The 18,642-nt window shown below is 42.1% G+C and overlaps 1 protein-coding gene across 2 annotated transcripts in view; it reads right to left on the bottom strand.

The window, feature by feature from the left end:
* GRM5 (glutamate metabotropic receptor 5) overlaps positions 1 to 18,642 on the bottom strand; it is a 283,397-nt gene that overhangs the window by 52,879 nt on the left and 211,876 nt on the right. For both annotated transcript variants that reach the window (XM_064441396.1, XM_064441395.1), the window contains exon 4: positions 14,528 to 14,763. In XM_064441396.1, coding sequence (XP_064297466.1) covers positions 14,528 to 14,763 — 236 coding nt within the window. The remainder of the gene's footprint in view (positions 1 to 14,527; positions 14,764 to 18,642) is intronic.

The raw sequence follows: 18,642 nt of genomic DNA, 5'->3' as shown, positions 1-18,642 counted from the left end.
ATTTTTGTAGAGGTACTTCAGCTGGGCTGTCATCCATGTCACCTTCTTCGAGGAACACCCCTTAATTACTTTGAGGTGTTTCATATGTCTCATAATCTCCATAAAATTTCAACTGTGTTCCACTGGACCCAGCACATCTCAGAGACTCCCTTTTATTTAATTTCTCCAAGGAGGAAAAAGAGAACAACATATGAGACAGAATATGGGAGAATATTCTTTTCAAAGTTCAGAGCTGTTTGCTATGCAATGAGTTTAACATTGAAATAAAGGGAAATGGGTAGTGTTTCACTTTCTTATTTTAAAATTTCTCAATGATCTAAAGGTTGTTTACAACAAAATCCTAGAGGATGTCACAGAGGAAACAAGAAATATAAACCTACTGTCTCCGACCATCCCATAAAGTTTCCCCATAACTAATTCACAAAATAGTTTCCATATATTTTTTATACATACATCATTAAAGACTTCATCAATTCTTTGTGTTAATTTTTGTTTTGAGAGACAACAGACTCACAGAAATGAGTTCTAGTTTTGCTAGCAAATAGTCCCACATTCACTTTCTGCTAGCAGTAGTTGAAGTTCAAGCCCATCAGCAAATATTTCTGTTGTTCCAGGTTTTTTCCCCCCTTTGCCTTAGTGAATATCTCAAAAAAAAAATATCAGAGGAAAAGGCTGCCCTTTGTAACCAAGACATAGCAGGTCCCGTCCGCTACAGATTATAGTGCGGGACTTCTTTGCTCTGTCATGGGTCCCTGCTGTCACAGTTGTGCTCCTTGGGAGCACATCAGTAACCTTCCCTGGGTCTGCGTGTTCTGGATGGCAAGGCACCAAGTCAGTCACCCCAGAAACATGCATGCCTCTTCAGTGAAGAAATTAGTGGAGTCTTATAAAATGGAGGAAATGCTATGTATATAAAGCAAGGTAAAGCATAGTGTTCATATCTCATTAAGTTAACTTTGTTAAAGATACAGAAAAAGACTTACTTTGGAAAGACTCTTCCAAAAATCTGTCATTAGAGCTTTCTATTAAAACAATGTGAATAAAGTAACTTTCTGTTCTCTGTTATTTGTAAGGTTCCAGGTGTATTTTTCTGCTATACCCCAAATGTAATAGTTCATTTATTTATTATTTTTTCCCCTAATTTAATTTCTCATGGGCTTTTGGACTGACAAAAAAAAAAAAGGTATTTTTGGTGTTATGGGAAATTTCAATTTGTTCAAATATCCTTTTCTATTCAAAATGAATATAAAACCTCAAGATTTTATTTTATCTTGTCTGAAAAGCAAATTCAGAGGAAAAAAAAGAGATTTGGCAACACTGGAAAATATAATTTCGATGCTGAGGCAAAAAGCGTAGCATAACGCTGAAACAATGTAAAAGCAAATTATAAACTTGGAAAAAACAGTTCAGTGCTATTGAAATAAGAAAACAAAAATTACTTATTTCAGTGCTTTTCTTTCAAAGTCCATGTCATTGAATCAACATGCTGCTATGGAAAGTTTTTCAGATTTGACAAGCAAGTATCTTCCAGTGCAATCCACTCGACAAATGTTTTTGGCCCATTATAACTTTCACTCTTCGCAGATGAAAGCCAATACTACCACTATTACACTTTATGTGATGATTATCACTAAAGTGTTAAATATGAGAATCACTGCGGGACCAAATTCAGTGTCCTAAAATGCAGAGAGAACTTTCAAAAGTTTTTTTCCAAGTACTTAGTTGACTTTGGTGTTTTATGTCTATTTAAGCCTACATGAGCAAGGCATGTTCAGGGCTCTCACAAATCTGACTAGAGGTTGACCTGCATCCTTAGGCACCTACGCACTTGTGGTCATCTGCCTTTGTTTCCAAGTTCAGTAAAATCAGCAAAACACTGGTTACAGTTACAGTAAGTCCTAGGAGAGGGTAAGTAAATAGATATCTCTTCACACTATTTTCTTAAAAACATTACTATCCTTTCACCTTCTAAAAAATTAAGTTCTTTGGTCATAAGTTACAGTGAAACACAACCACTAAAGATATAAAAGCACTTAAATGCTGGCATAAAACTTTCTGTACTTGCAAACATGCATGCTTACATGAAGTATTTGAATCTATATAAGAAGTTGAACTGCTGAGAGAAAAGAATGACAGGAGTTACTCCAATTAATCAGTCTAATAAGAAATGTATATATCTAAACACATTTAATTATAATTTATTTTATTCTTAAGGCTGGAGAGACATGGTCTACCTGTACAATGGTACTAATCTCTTCCAGATAGTTTTCAAGGTTCAGAAAGGCAGTGAGAAAAGGAATTCAAATATAAAAAATAAAACCACAGTAGTAGGGTATATCATCAAATATATCTAATATCCAGAAGGAGGAAGGCAGGGAGCATAAAGTGAAGGAAAAATAAATCACACAGAATCACAGGTTGGAAGGGACGCCAGGGATCTTCTAGTCCAACCTGTCTAGGAAGAGCACAGTCTAGACAAGGTGGCCCAGCACCCTGTCCAGCCGACTCTTGAAAGTGTCCAATGTGGCTGAGTCAACCACTTCCCTGGGGAGATTATTCCAATGGTTGACTGTCCTCACTGTGAAAAATTTCCCTCTCATGTCCAATTGGAATCTCCCGAAGAGCAATTTGTGTCCATTCCCCCTTGTCCTCTCCATGGGACACCGTGTAAAAAGGGTCCCCATCTTCTCTGTAACTACCCCATAAGTGCTGGTACGTGGTGATGAGATCCCCTCTGAGCCTCCTTTTCTCAAGGCTGAACAAACCCAGTTCTCCCAGCCTAGCCTCATATGGCAGCTTCCCAGTCCTCTGATCATCTTGGTGGCCCTTCTCTGGACCCCTTCCAGCCTGTCCACATCCTTTTTGTAGAGTGGAGACCAGAACTGTACACAGTACTCCAGGTGTGGCCTGACAAGTGCTGAGTAGAGTGGGAAAATGACTTCTTTATCTCTGGCGAGATGGCCTTTTTGATGCAACCCAGCATCCTGTTGGCCTGCTTGGCCGCAGCAGCCACTGTTCGCTCATGTTGAGCTTCCTGTCCGCCAGCACCCCCAGGTCCCTTTCCACAGAGCTGCTCTCCAGCCAGGTGCATCCCAGTCTGTGCTGCACCCCTGGATTATGTTTTCCCAGGTGCATGATCTTACATTGTCCTTGTTGAATTTCATAAGGTTCTTGCTGGCCCACTCTTCCAGCCTATCTAGATCTCCCTGCAAAGCAGCTCTCCCTTCTGGAGTGTCTACTTCCCCACTCAACTTGGTGTCATCAACAAACTTCATCAGGCTACACCTGATCCTGTTATCCAGATCACTTATAAAGATGTTGAATAACATTGGGCCCAATATTGATCCCTGGGGGACCCCACTAGTGACAGGTTGCCAGTTTGAGAATGAGCTATTTACCACCACCCTTTGGGTGCGGCCTGTCAGCCAGTTCCCCACCCACTGCACAGACCACTTGTCTAGGCCATAACACATTAATTTCTTCAGGAGGTGGCTGTGGGGGAACCGTATCAAAGGCCTTGGAGAAGTCCAGGTAAACAATGTCCACTGCCCATCCCATGTCAACCAGGCAAGTCACTTTGTCATAGAAGGCCACCAGGTTTGTCAAGCATGATCTGCCTTTAGTGAAGCCATGTTAGCTTTTCCCAGTCACGTGCTTCATTTGACTTGTGATGGCCCCCAGGAGGATTCACTCCATAACTTTCCCAGGGATTGAAGTAAGGCTGATGGGCCTATAGTTACCCAGCTCCTCCCTTGAGCCTTTCTTATAGATACGAGTAACATTTGCCTTCCTCCAGTCCTCTGGGACACCCCCCAATCTCCATGACTTCTCGGAGATTATGGAGAGTGGCCTTGCGATGATGTCAGCCAGCTCTCTCAACACCCTCGGGTGGATGGTGTCAGGGCCCATTGATATGTGGCGGTCAAGCTACTGTAGTAATTCATGTACCAACTCTTCCTTCACTGATGGTGGGTCGGTGGTTGGTTCAATCGGCAATTTTGTTCCCAAAGCCTGGGACCCAACAGTGCTGTTAAAGACAGAGGTGAAGAAGGTGTTGGGGGTCTCTGCCTTTTCTGCATCATTGGTGGTTGACTCTCCTTTTCTGTTTAACAGTGGGCTTATGTTTTCCTTCTTTTTCTGCTTATGGTTGACATGTCTGAAGAACCCTTTCTTGTTATTTTTTACGTCTACAGCCAGTTTCAATTCAAATTGGGCTTTTGCTTTTCTAACTGCATCTCTGCATACTCTGGCTATGCCCTTGTAGTTCTTGACAGATAATCCTCCACTTCTCCATCTCTGGTATGCTTCCCTTTTGGATTTGAGTAGACCCAGGAGGTCATGGTTGAGCCATTGGGGCCTCTTGCTCAGCTTACTTCCCTTTCCTTTGTAGGGGATAAATTGGCTTTGTGCTTCCAATTGAGAGTTCTTGAAGAACTTCCAGCACTCACTAGATCCTTTGTATTCCATGGAAGCATCCCATCGAATCCTTCCCAACTGAGTCCTGAGTGTACTGAAGTTTGCTCTTCTAAAATCCAGAACCCTTGTCTTAGAGCTGACCTTCAGCACACTCAGCAGGATACCAGACTCCACAACATTGTGGTCACTGCAGCCAAGGCTATCACTAACCGAGATACTACAAAGCAGGTTTTCTCGGTTTGTGAATAGCAAGTCCAGCAGCACCTCCTTCCTGGGTTGCACGTCTAGCATTTGTATCAGGAAACTGTCCTCTGTACATTCCAGGAACTTGGTGGATGACATGCGAGCTGCCGTATTGTCCTTCCAGCAGATGTCTGGGTAGTTGAAGTCACCCATCAGGACCAGGTTCTGTTGGCCAGAAGCTTGCTTTAGTGCCCCAAATATCGCTTCATTGGCTTCATCACCGTGGTTAGGAGGTTGAAAGCAGATGCCCGCTGTGAGGTCCTGCTTGGAGATGACCCCTTTGACTTTAACCCAGAGGTATTTGATAGAGCAGTTGCAATCACCACAGTTGACTTCGATACATTCAAGGTGTTCCTTGATGTAGAGTGCAACTCCTCCACCTCTTCTACCTTGCCTGTCCTTATGAAAGAGCTTGTAACCGTCCATTGTGATCCCCCAGTTGTTTGAGTTGTCCCACCACGTTTCAGCAACTCCTGTGATGTCGTACCCGTCTGAGTGGGCACGGAGCTGCAGTTCCTCCTTTTTGTAGATTTGTAGTAAAATTTTGGATGAGTGTGGTGAATTCCAAAACAGCAGTGAGAAGAGTGAAGTTATTTAAGGATTTGAGTTACAGGTGTGTTAAAATCAGAATCAATGTACATCAAAAAGTCTTTCAAATAGGTATAGCAGAGCATATAGCAGTTCTCAGTGCCACACTGCTGCTGCTTTCTCTGAGTCAAAAAAATAATTACATGTCTGTGTAGGCTCATGGCTCAGATTATATCAGGCTTCTAGAAAATTCAGATCTGGATCTTTCCCTTACAGCTGAAATTTCTGGACCTGACCCAGCATTACTGTAAAAGTAGTGATAAACTGTGTTTGAGTTCCAGATCACCAGTATCACCACCAGCAACAGATTTGTGGCTTTAGCGGCTGCAGACACCCACGAGCAAGGTCCACAAGGTGCAACTGTACCAGCAGCACAGAGTAGATACCGCAAAAAGAAGAGATGAGTGCTCGTAGTGGGTGACTCTGTTAAAAGACACTGAGGCACCCAACTGCCAACCTGACAGGGAGTCACGAGAGGTTTGTGTCTTCTGGGAGCTAAGATCTGACATGTCGCTGAGAGAGTGCCACAACTTGTCAAAAGCACTGATTACTATCCTCTGCTACTCTTCCATGTGGGCACAAATGACGCTGCAAGCCAGAATCTGGGCAGAACTAAGGAACACTGTAAAGCCCTGGGAAAGCAGGTTAAAAATATTGGTGCCCAAGTCATCTCCTCCTCCATATTACCCATTGGAGAAAAGTGGGTGACTAGAAATAGGCAAATAATACAAATTAACTCCTGGTTAAATGACTGATGTCAATGTGATGGTTTTGGCTTTTATGACAACAGGATGTTCTTCAACCACCACAGGCTGCTAGGGAGGGATGGACTCCACCTGTATGGAAGGGGCAAGGTAATCTTTGGCAGCAGGCTCGCAAACTTGGTGAGGAGGGCTTTAAACTGAGGAACTCGGGGCAAGGGGGACATACTGGCAATAAGACAGGACAACCTGAGCAGTGATAAAGGTGCAGTAGTGGCCTCATGTGATGGCAACCAGGAGACCAACCACCTCAAGGGTTTGCATGGCTGTAGTGGGTCCTTATACATCCCTCTGGGTAAACCTGTGTGCTCAAGCACCTCTCTGAAATGCCTGCACACCAACGCATGCAGCGTGGGGAATAAACAGGAGGAACTAGAGGTCTGTGTGCGGTCTCAGGGCCACGATCTCATTGCAATCACAGAGACATTGTGGGATAGCTCGCATGACTGGAATGTGGTCATGGATGGCTACAGGCTTTTCAGAAAAGACAGACCAGCACGGTGAGGTGGGGGAGTTGCTCTTTATGTGAGGGAGCAACTGGAATGCATCGACCTCTGCCTTAGCACAGAAGTAGAACAAGTTGAGAGCTTGCAGGTAAAAATTAAGGGGCAGGCAAATAAGGGTGATGCTGTTGTGGGCGTTTGCTACAGGCCACCTGATCAGGAAGAGGAAGCTGATGAAGCCTTCTACAGACAGCTGGAAGTAGCCTCGTAATTGAAGGCCCTGGTCCTCATGGAGGACTTCAGCCACCCTGATATTTGCTGGAAAAGCAACACGGCGAGCCAAGCACGATCCAGACGGTTCCTGCAAAGCATCGAGGACAACTTTTTGATGCAGGTGGTGGAGAAGCCAACGAGGCAAGATGTGCTACTTGACCTTATCCTAACGAAGAAGGAGGGGCTGGTTGAGGATGTGAGAGTTGGGGGTAGCCTTGGCTGCAGTGACCATGAGATGGTTGAGTTTAGGATACTGCAAGGTAGAAGCAGGGCTATGAGCTGGGTTACAACCTTGGACTTCAAGAGGGCCAACTTTGGCCTCTTCAGAGACCTGGTAGGAGGAATCCCATGGGCTAGGGCTCTGGAAGGCAGTGGGGTTCAACAGAGCTGGACAGTATTCAAGGACCACTTCCTCCAAGCTCAAGATGGGGGCATCCCCAGGAGGAAGAAGTCAGGCAGAGGAGCCAGGAGACCCACATGGATGAGCAAAGAGCTTCTAGAGAAACACAAATGGAAGAAGGAGGTTCACAGTATGTGGGAAAAGGGACTGGACACTTGGGAGGAATATAGGAATGTTGTCAGGGTATGCAGAGATGCGACAAGCAAGGCCAAGGGCCACTTGGAATTAAATCTGGCAAGGGATGTCAAAGATAACAAGAAGGGCTTCTTTAAATACATCAGCAGTAAAAGGAAGACTGGGGATACAGTGGGCCAACAGCTGAACAAGGAAGGGTTCCTGGCGACAGAGGATGCACAGAAGGTGGAGTTACTGAATGCCTTCTTTGCTTCAGTCTCACTGCTAAGGCTGGCCTTCAGTATCTCAGCCCCCAGAGGAGAAAGAACAAATCTGGAGAAGGGAAGACTTACCATCGGCAGAGAAAGGCTGGGTCAGAGATCACTTATGCAAACTGGATCCTCACAGATCCATGGGCCCCTATGGGATGCACCCATGAGTGCTGAGGAAGCTGGCGGATGTTCTTGCTTAGCCACTCTCTATCATCTTTGAAAGGTCGTGGAGGACAGTAGAAGTGCCCAAGGACTGGAGGAAAGCAAATGTCACTCCAATCTTCAAAAAGGGCAAGAAGGAGGACCTGGAAAACTACAGGCCAGTCAGTCTCACCTCCGTCCCTGGAAAGGGGATGGAGCGGTTCATCCTGGAGGTCATCTCCAGGCATGTAGAAGACAAGAAGATTATCAGAAATAGTGAACATTGATTCACCAAGGGAAGATCATGCTTGACCAACCTGATAGCCTTCTATGATGGCGTGACTGGCTGGGTCGATGAAGGGAGAGCAATGGATGTTGTCTACCTTGATCTCAATAAGGCATCCGACACTGTCTCCCATGACATCCTCACAGGTAAGCTAAGGAAGTGTGGGTTGGATGAGTGGACAGTGAGGAGGACAGAGAACTGGGTGAACGGCAGAGCTCAGAGGGTCATGATCAATTGAGCAGAGTCTGGCTGGAGGCCTGTCACTTGTGGTGTTCCCCAGGGGTCTGTGCTGGGTCCAGTCCTGTTCAACATATTCATCAATGACTCAGGTGATGGGATAGAGTGTAACCTCAGCAAGTTCGCTGATGACACCAAGCTGGGAGGAGTGGCTGATACACCAGAAGGCTGTGCTGCCATCCAGCGAGACCTGGACAGGCTGGAGAGCTGGGCCGAGGGGAACCTCATGAAATGCAGCAAGAGCAAGTGCAAGGTCCTGCACCTGGGAAGGAACAACCCCAGGCACCAGTACAGGCTGGGGGCTGAACTACTGGAAAGCAGCTCTGCTGAGAAGGACCTGGGAGTGCTGGGGGACAGCAAGGTGACCCTGAGCCAGCACTGGGCTCTTGTGGCCAAGAAGGCCAACAGTGTCCTGGGGTGCATTAAAAGGAGTGTGGCCAGCAGGTCAAGAGAGGTTATCCTCCCCCTCTACTCTGCCCCAGTGAGACCACATTCGGAGTTCTGTGCCCAGTTCCGGGCTCCCCAGTTTAAGAAGGATGTGGAAATGCTTGACCAAGTCCAGCAGAGAGCTACAAAGATGATCAGGGAACTGGAGCATCCTCCTTATGAGGAAAGGCTGAGAGACTTGGGTTTGTCTGGCCTGGAGAAGAGAACACTGAGGGGGGATTTCATCAATATCTATAAATATCTAAAGGGTGGGTGTCAGAATGATGGGACCAGGCTCTTTTCAATAGTGCCCAACGACAGTCTAAGGGGCAATGGGCACAAGTTAGAACACAGGAAGTTCCATCTCAATATGAGGAAAAAACTCCTTCCCTGTGCGGGTGCCAGAGCAGGGGCACAGGCTGCCCAGGGAGGCTGTGGAGTCCCTTCCCTGGAGACATTCACACCCCGCCTGGATGCGTTCCTGTGCCCCCTGCTCTGGGTGTGCCTGCTCAAGCAGGGGTTGGACAAGATGATCTCCACAGGTCCCTTCCAACCCCTGCCATTCTGTGATTCTGTGATTCTGTGATTCTGTGATACTGTGATCTGAAATATTGGCCATAAATATGAGGGCTGGACCATCCTTCAGCTTGCCAGTGCCCAAGCATGAGACATAATATATCAGGTATCAAACTGAGTGACAGACAGGATGTATTCAGTATTAAAATGCCCTTTAATTCACTGTTTAAGAAATACAAATGATTTTTAACTTAATCTATTCTGGTTTGTTTTCATTTGCTATTTAAAAATAAAAGTGTGGGAATGCCACGTTTGGGGAATGTGAATATAGCCTTTAAATATGACACATTCCTTGAAATAGAGAAAATATCCTTCCATTCTCACAGTACTTACTTTTTTTATCAGCTAGGTTCTGATTAAACCAGCTTTGGCATTTGAGCTTAGATTTAACCAAGTGGTTATTAGCATGTTTCAGTGCAGTGATGTTTTATTCCTCAGTAGTATCTGGAAACTCAAAAAGACCATTTGTTAAACCAAATTTCTGTTCAGCCAAAACTCTGGGATTTTCTGTGGGTCCTTTTGACCTCATTAAAAGCAGCTGGAGCTGGATGAGATTCAGCAAATGCGTAGATAATTTTTGCATTTACATTTTATGTGCCTTTCTGTACCTTTAGCTGCAAAATTTTTCTCACATTTACCCCAAGTCTCCCTAATCTCTTTTTCCACAAATAAACTCTTTCACTCTTAATCCTGTTCTTAATTGCTTGGAGAAATATTGGTCATCCTTATTCTATGTCAATTTTTGTGCCCTTGGAAAAAGTGCTTTTTTCTCAGAGAAGCCACGTGGTTAAATCATGAATGGAAGATTTGGCTTTCTGCATCCAGCTAAGACCTGTTCGGAATGCTACTGCAAATATCATTTTCCATATTATCACTTTGAGTATGTTCTTCCTTCCTGCCACTGGCTACTTGCTCCCAGGCATGTCAGAACTAAGTTGCATTCCGCAATTTCAGTGCCCTCTGTGTTCTGTCTGTCCTTGATCTCTGTCTGTGATTACCCAGCCTCCATCATTTCCCTTTTTGTTTTGTCCCTGACTGCTTTGAACCACAGTATTTAATGTCAGGACCCTGCTGTAAATACCTGCATAATCACCCCATCACCTTCCTTCAGAATCTTGTTTCTATTGTGCCTTTTAATGAAACTACCAGTTTTTTCTGAAGTCTGTAACTTCTGCCAGTCAAACTAAGATGTTGCAATGCTTCATCAGCATCAGCCTCTATTTATTTGCCCTTTCTTGTCTTACACTTAGAACACAGATACTTGGGTTGTGTATTCTCTTTTTGCTCTGTGATTAAGCAACACCTTAAAAATGCTGTTCCATCCGTGCCTCTGGCTTTTACATAGCAGAGGCAAAAGGATGCATTTAACAGACTGGTAAATGTAATAAATATGCTTCTGCCCCGATGACCCTGAATACATGAGTTCTCCACTAACGTCAGTGGAGCCAGAGTTTCACAACATACTTTGTTTGCTTTGGGTTTTTTTTCTGTTCTATGTTAAAATGCATTTGTAAAGCATCCTCACCAGGAGGAAGAAGTGCTAGGAATCTGGGTTTTGGTAGGGACACTTGTCTGTAAGAAAGCAAGCACATGCACACCTAGTCTTCAAAGGTGCAAAGACAATCAATACCAAAGGGTTGGATTAGCCTTTTATGACCTGAAGATGCTTGTTGAATGGAGTTACTCATCTGGATCAACTTGCACACCTATTTACAAACTTTACCGAATTGTGGTGTTAGATAATAAAAAGATATCTGACTGGTGCCAGAGGAGAAGCCAAATCCAATTCTTGTAAAACCCCTAGTGTCTGGAGGCCATTATGTGTCTCCTTTCAAAGATGCATTTTAACTTTTTCCGCCGACTCTTGGTGTTCAGAGGTGGCTTGTAGCAGCTCTCCTGTGGCATGGAACTGAAAATCAAGTCAGATAAGTCTGCAAACTTCTCACTTTCGTAGTGCTCCAGCTGGGCAGAAATTCAATGTACTTAGCAATAGCAGTGACACCCATTTAGATTAAGTAAGTATGTTCAAATTTGCAAATTTGCTTGATGTTAAAATTTTCACTTCAGTGTGAACTAAGCGTATGTGAAGGGGTGGACGGATGGAGACTTTTTAGTGCTAGATAGAAATGAATGGAGAAAAACTTATTTTGGATTGTTTTTTTAATTCTCTTTATTTGGCTGATTTCACAGTTTTATTAAGCATATTTTACTAAATCATGTCTTTATTTCATAATAATACCTGCTTGGCACTGTTTATAGATAGATTATATTAAAAAATGAAAAAAACCCTCAAAAGCCACTGGAGCTGGATTCATTGACTTATGATTTCATGTGTTTTCTGTCACAGAGGTAAGTGTAGCCTACCAGGTATCATCAGCAAAGTAAATACAAAAGTTTAAACAACTAAGTTCATACCTGGGGCACAGGTGAAGTCAATTATCTGTTCATATTTCAGCCGTATCCCCTTGTGCTTATTTTCTTAAATAAGTTGTTTATACTGTTAACTATTGTTTATTTTTTCATGATACTAAAAGCAGGTTTTGGATAATAATCCATTTTTTTCCCACTAAAGTAATGGTTATTGCTTCCTATATTTTCACCTTCATTTAATAATGACCTCATCTATCAACACTAATCAGCTTTATGTTTATATTTTTATCATTATCCCAAGAAGTAAAGAATGACTTGTCTTTTGGTGTGAAAATAGATATTTATTGTACTCCAGCATTTCTCAACAAACTCAACCTCTTTAATTAGAATCCCCAGAAATACCTGTAGCAACTTTTTTTTTTTTTTTTTTATGCAGCTGCTGGAGAAGAGAATGTATTCAGTTAAACTAAAGGGTACAATTCTGTCTTCTTATCAGGATAAATCTGAAGCAGCACTAATATTTTCATCATCATGCAGAAACTGTCAGGACAGTCTATGAAATGCTTGTGACCATCAAGAACAGGTATCACCTTTACATTCAGGAAGCCTGAACTGAAGGAATTTAAGACTCAAAACTTTGAATGCTTGAAGTTAGAGTACTAAATATGAATTTAGGTATCGATATAAAGATCTGATTTTCAAAGTCATATGGAACATAGGATATGAGGTAGGAACAAAAACTACCATGACAGTCTCAAAAATTCATGTTAATTTTGATGTTAAACTCCCAATGTCAAAATCTCTCACTCCTGCAATTCTCAGAGAATATATTTGTGTCTTTCCAGCTGGAAAATCCACAACGTTGTCTAATTTCAGTATTTCTTCATGTTATCGTACACCCTTGCCTTGTTCTGGGGCTATTAGGAGAAAAACAGCATAGGTGTCTTAGCACTTATAACCCAAATAAATGTAATTAAATAAATCTGCATGTCATCTTTCTGGTCAACCTTTGAATTTCCTTTATATGAATTTTCACAGGTCTATATCAAAGGTCTATATCAAAATCAAGACTATAAGACTGAGTAATGTGATGACTAAAATCTTCCTGTATGGAAATCCTGATTAAATGGGCAGTTTTAAGTGATTGCTGTGCATGGTGTTCTTAATCTGGGGAACTCCACAATGGAATTAACAATTTCCACCCTACAGCAACAAGAAGGAATTTAAACTATTATAATCTGTTTTTTTTTCTTTTACTGTAACCATCATGGCCCAGCACTGAATACAACAATAAAGATGAAGGAAACGTAATTAGAGCAATCTATTTGGAAAATTAGTCCTTTTCTCTGCTAATGATTTGAAAATCAGCAGACTGCAATTCTTGCACGTCTTGTGTGTTTGGCATTCCTAGGTTTTAGCAACCTATTTGAGGTGTGGCTCATTCAGGATCTCTTTGTGGGAAACCTTCCAGCGATGAGTACTGTTCAAACTGAGCTATTCAAGCTTTATGATTAAGTTTTCTCATATCCATGACCGGGAGACTTCAGGTCTAAAATAACATCTCCCTGTACCCCTGAGATAATTTTTTTGTTGTGGTGAATTGTATTTTAGGCATGATAAAAATCTCTGTAGGCACCTACATTTTACAGTTCCCAATCTTTCATATAAAATGGGAATCAGATTCTCACAGTGCTGGTAAAAAGTAACCAAAAAAAAGAAACCCGGAAACATCAAGTTGAAAAGTTGTTGCTAACACAGCACAGTGGTAGAAACCAGGTCTTTATTAGCCTGTATCCAGCCATGCCCACTGTACTGACATCTCAGGGAAGAGATCTACATTATCATGGGGAAATCAATAAAGTTTACTGTTCAATATGCAGTACCTGTCAATAGCACAAATAAAACCCCTGTCAACAAACAGTCTGTGTTGGAAGGGTAGCAGAAGAAAAATAATAGAGAAAAGTCAATTGAATGGTGAAGGTATACACCGAGATTTTGGGTTTCCTACACTTGATTTCCAGCTCAGCCACAAATTCCCTCTGCGACCTTGTACAATTTGAAAGAAAGACTTAAGAACATTAAGTGGGGCTTAGGTGTGGTTTTGTGTTGTGTAGAACCAGGACTTTGATCCTTAAAGCTATTTCTTGGTCTCATGGGTGTGTGGAAGATATTGACATTTTTAGGAGGAAAGGTCCCTTGGGGCTTAGAGCTGCGGTTGGGCTAATGCCCAGCACAATACCACCTTATGCCTCAGCATCAGCAGGATGCCCATTGCTTTAGTACAGCTTGGCATCTCATGAAATAAAGAGTAATTAACAGAAGTAATAAAAAACCCGTAAAAACACACCACATCTTTTTCTTTTGGGCGGGGGGGTGGTGGTGGTGGAAAAAAGTTATTTTCCACTGTTTTGCAAAAATGACAAAATGTTGTGGCAGTCTTTGCTAAAATCAGTACAATTTACTGAAAAAGATCAGCTCAGAACAGCATTTCCTGAAATGACTTACGGCTGAAAGAAAAGCTAATGAAATCTTTCAAACCAGCTAGTCGTCTATCTGAAGTACACAAATAATCATCATTACTGTATGGACTTCAAGTAGCTTTAGTGCATTAACTCTCTCATTGCTCCTGCAAGGTAAAACGATATGACTAGCTCTGTTTCAGAAAAGAAGCACTGAATTTTGGATTACAATATTTTTGAAAGTGTTTAGATGCCCATGGTCATAGAGTAGCATCAAATTTTTCCAATATAGAGAGGAGTTAGGTACTGAGGCACTATCTATTTGTTTCTTTAGAGATCTGAATACTTTTTAAATTGTGGTGGTTGTCATTTTGGAAAGAGCAAGGACTGCAGTTCTAGCCTCTTTCCTTCCAGCCCCACTCACTATTCCACCAGACCAGGCCACATCAGCCCAACATGAGCTTTTTACACCAGACCTACAGTCATGCAGGTTTATACAGCAGAAGTAATACATTCACTTACTTGTGCAAGTCTTGTTGTATTTAGGATTCTCCTGAGGAAACCCTTCCAACCGGCACTGGAACCTGTGCTGCCAAAATTCCTGAAACCATGGATTTCGGTGATTGGTTTCTGGCCGAAGCTGTAGGTAGTAATCATCAAACCATTTCACATCAGGAGACTGGAGCTTGATCGTTATTCCACCGACAGCTTCGCGCTGATATCCGTCTGTCACGTCGTACCTGTCTGCCCAGCCGTCACTGCAGGGATAAGTGAAAGAGAGACAATAACCATTCAACAGAATAAGAAAAGAACTTTCTGAAAAATAAAACTTGGAGCCTAAGAGCACACCCCCACACCTGTGATTCTGAATGGAGTTTAGTAAAGCACCTGTAATACTTCTAGCAGAAGAATTCAGTGTTTTCCTTTTCCTTACATTTGCTTGTCATTGGCACCTTCTACTTAGATGATACATTTTTCATCCCTCAGGTAACTGAAACAACATTAAAAATCACAGATCCTGAAATCTGCCATGTAGAGGCACATCTCTGCATCACGCTAAGCCTCACCGAGCTCTGGGGAGAAAATCTTTGATTCAGTGGTTTACTGACACTGGAATGATCCTACTCTTACCTGAAAGGAGGTGACTTTGAGGACAGGACCTCTTACAGGGTGAAAGGCAGGACCCTGTTGCAGACCATGCCTATACTGCACGATGGAGCATGGCGCAAAGAGCCAGAAGCAAATTTTGAACGGGCCAACGCTGCTCAAGCAGAAATACCAGCTCAGAGCTCAGATGCTGAGACAGTATGGCATTGCATCTGAAGCAATAAATCCTCTCTGCAGACATGACTAATGAAGCTGGGCAAAGCATCATGCAGCTCCATGTGTGGCTTCTGATTCTTGGTTGCTGCTGGCTGGAGTATTATGAACTTGTGTGACACTGTCCTGCACGCAGAATTTTAATACCCGTCTGTTAACCTTTCTGCTTGCAACACTCTGACCACAAGTAGCCAGAGGTGACAGAAACCCCAAATCAAACAAAATGTCACAAACTTCTCGGGGTAATTCCCCTCTCCCTCGTTTCACAGTGGATCTTCTTGGAAGTACTGACATTTACGACATTTCACTCAACTCCAGTAAAAATGTGTATATCTCATTAGAGCACTGCAGATTTCTGCTGTTTTATCATGAACATGATATTTCAGTTTTTTAAAAGCCCCAGGTCCTCCAGTTAGAGAACTGTAGAAGAACCTCAGATTGGGTTTTTATCCCTTCTAAAAAGACACTGATGTTAATGACTATAGAGAGCACCTTTAAATCCTAAAGGTCACATAACTGAAGGATAAAAAATAAGCTTAATTTGCCTTATTTTAAAACTTCATGAGTTGTTTAAAGCTAGCCCTAACTATTTTAAGTTACTCAAAGTGTAACTGATGTAGGTGACCTTTACCTGTATGGTTCCGTTGTTCTATTTTGATCATTCATTGCCTGGCTTAAACTGTGCTCCTGTATTGCAGAGCATGCAGGAAACCTGTTGCAGTCACTTGGTCCCCAACACATTCCCTGTTCTCTTCTCGGTGACTCAGCTGTCCTCACACAGTGCAGAAGTCAAGACCTCAGACAGTAACACCTTCTGCACAAGACACTGTTTTTGTTGAAGCCTGGACTCTTGACTACATCTTATTAGCACAGCTGCAATGCCAATAAATAGCAGCTTCACCAGTGGTGAAAATAATATCCAGTGTCTTGGAATGAAAATGAAGGGACTATTAAACTTGCTTCAGATTTCAAATGCACTAATTTACTCAGCACAAAAGACTAAAATATACATTCATGAAAGGAGAAAGATGAGCACTGATTTTCAGCTCAAATACAGAACTTGGAAAAATTACCTTCAACCTTAGATCCAATTAGGGAGGAACACAGGTGGTAATACTCCCAACCACACTCGGGAGGCTCAGGACAGGCCAGCACTCCCCACCTTCCACCAGGATTATTTAGTGGATGAAGCGTTAGAACCATTTATGTGTGGGGTTTTTTTGTGAAAAAAGCTGCAGAGGTTTTTTAAATTTATGAACGATATAACAGTTCCTTTGAAACATTCATCTTAATCTTTGGCAAGTTTTTAAGCAGTTTTATCCATCTCATAAAATCTGACAGGTTTTATGAATGCAGGAAGTGATAGCTTTTCTGTACTGTGTTTTTTCTAAAAAAACCCCAAAACCAAACTGAATACAATTTAAGAGAATTAGAGCTGTGCTGTCAGTATCCCAGCTTTATGAGTTGTCCCATAAACAACTTAGAAAAAAACTATTTTCTTGTAATTAATTTCTTTATCATTTTTCAGAGGAACAGTTTTGTAGCTCTAATCCAGCAGAGTGCTATACAATTTATAGTATTACTTTATGAATAGTTATCCCCTCTAAGAAGATTTGCAACAGAGATACCATTTTATAACTTCATGTTATTAAAAAAGATAGAAATAACAACTTCATATTACATAACTCTTCTTAACTTTTCCACAGAAGGACTTCTTAATTCAGCAGAGCTGCTTTTCATTCAAGTAAGTATTTCAGCTTAGCTTCTTGGGCAAAAGGCTTTTAGGAGGGTTATATAAAAGATGTACTCAAAGTGTGCATTGTAGAGACAACAATGCAGAGATAACAAAGCCTCAGACAGATGAGGTGACAAAGCAAATGTTAAACTAGTAGCTAAAGGCCAGTGAAAGTGGAGTAGGAAAACAAGCACTGGTAGCGTGTGTTATTGAAGTTCTGCACCCACAAGAGAGTAACAACACTTAGAGGGTGTCGGTGACAGGATGATATAGATGTGTTTGGGATATTAGATCTGTGACATCCTCTGAACTGAGTTAGGGGTGTGAAGGTGAGGGAGAAAGAGTCAGGGAGATACCTGCTTGCTTTGATAGTCATGCCTGTCCCTTCTTAGACCTTCTTTCCTCTCCTAAAGGCTTAATTTTATTGTAGTAGCTGGTAGTATCGTTGTACTCCATTGGTGGTTGCAATATGACAGGTTCAAAATAGTATTACCAATCATTAGAATCTACTGGTTCAACTGAAACAGTATGCTCTGGCACCAGAAACTGGCTGCGCAAGGAGCTCCAAATGAATTCCAGTGTAACCTCCACTCCAACCCACAGAAGTGGTGAGGTGTGCAGGTTACCACTAGTGCAGCGCAGGACTGTGTGCTGGTGAGACAAGCGGTTCTTTATGTTAGCAGTGGGGTGTATAGGATATTTAGGTGAATAAGTGGTTAAGAACAGCTTCCTCACAGGTAGTAAAATAAGTGAAGAGTATTCCAGTAATGTTTATGAGAGAGTCCCAACAGATTAAATAGGACATGGATATCCTTAACACATCACTACACAAGTTCATTTTTTCTCCCTTGCATGGACACTGTGCTTTCCAATTTTATTCTGATTAGGTGATTAGGTGATTCTGATTATTAGAAATAGATCGTGTTGCTTTTTAACCAATGGGCAAAGGTCCTTAAAGGCATCCGTACAAGACTTAAAGACAGAGTAGTAGGTGAAGAAACCTTGATATGGAAGAAACAAGTAGTTGCACAGCTGCAGCACCAAAAGTAAAAGCCCCTTGCTGAGATATCTATCAGGTGTACACAGTAATGCATATATCTCATTCACCAGCCTGCCAGGGTAGACAGTCATCCAGGTATGAGGGCTGTGACATGTGCAGGTCCGGCTGCCCTCAATATTACACTGACATTCAACACAGTGGGGAACTGTCTTTCAGGATCATGATGCGTTTTCCCCTCATCCAGTTCTTCTGTGTTTATATGCTTCACCATCAGACTAATGTCTGGTACATATTCTTAAAGGCTGGTAATGTGATACAGGATAATAACCATACTGTATCAAATAAAATATATAATTGTTAATGATGTTTCTAAAGAAAAAATAAAAGAAAAAGATACCATTTAAGAAAATACTGGCACACCAAAGAAAATAAGGAATCACAGAATGAAGGAAAAAGGGAAAATGGCTAAATGGCTTTTACTGTTGCAGTACTAACAAGAGATGATCTTGAAATAGGAAGTCCATTATCATAATGTTATTTATCTGTCATCAGACCTTATTTGCATGTGTATATTGGCCCAGC

Source organism: Phalacrocorax carbo, chromosome 1 (assembly GCF_963921805.1).
Source record: "Phalacrocorax carbo chromosome 1, bPhaCar2.1, whole genome shotgun sequence".
Classification (NCBI taxonomy): Eukaryota; Metazoa; Chordata; class Aves; order Suliformes; family Phalacrocoracidae; genus Phalacrocorax; species Phalacrocorax carbo.
This window is presented reverse-complemented; position numbering and strand designations above follow the sequence as displayed.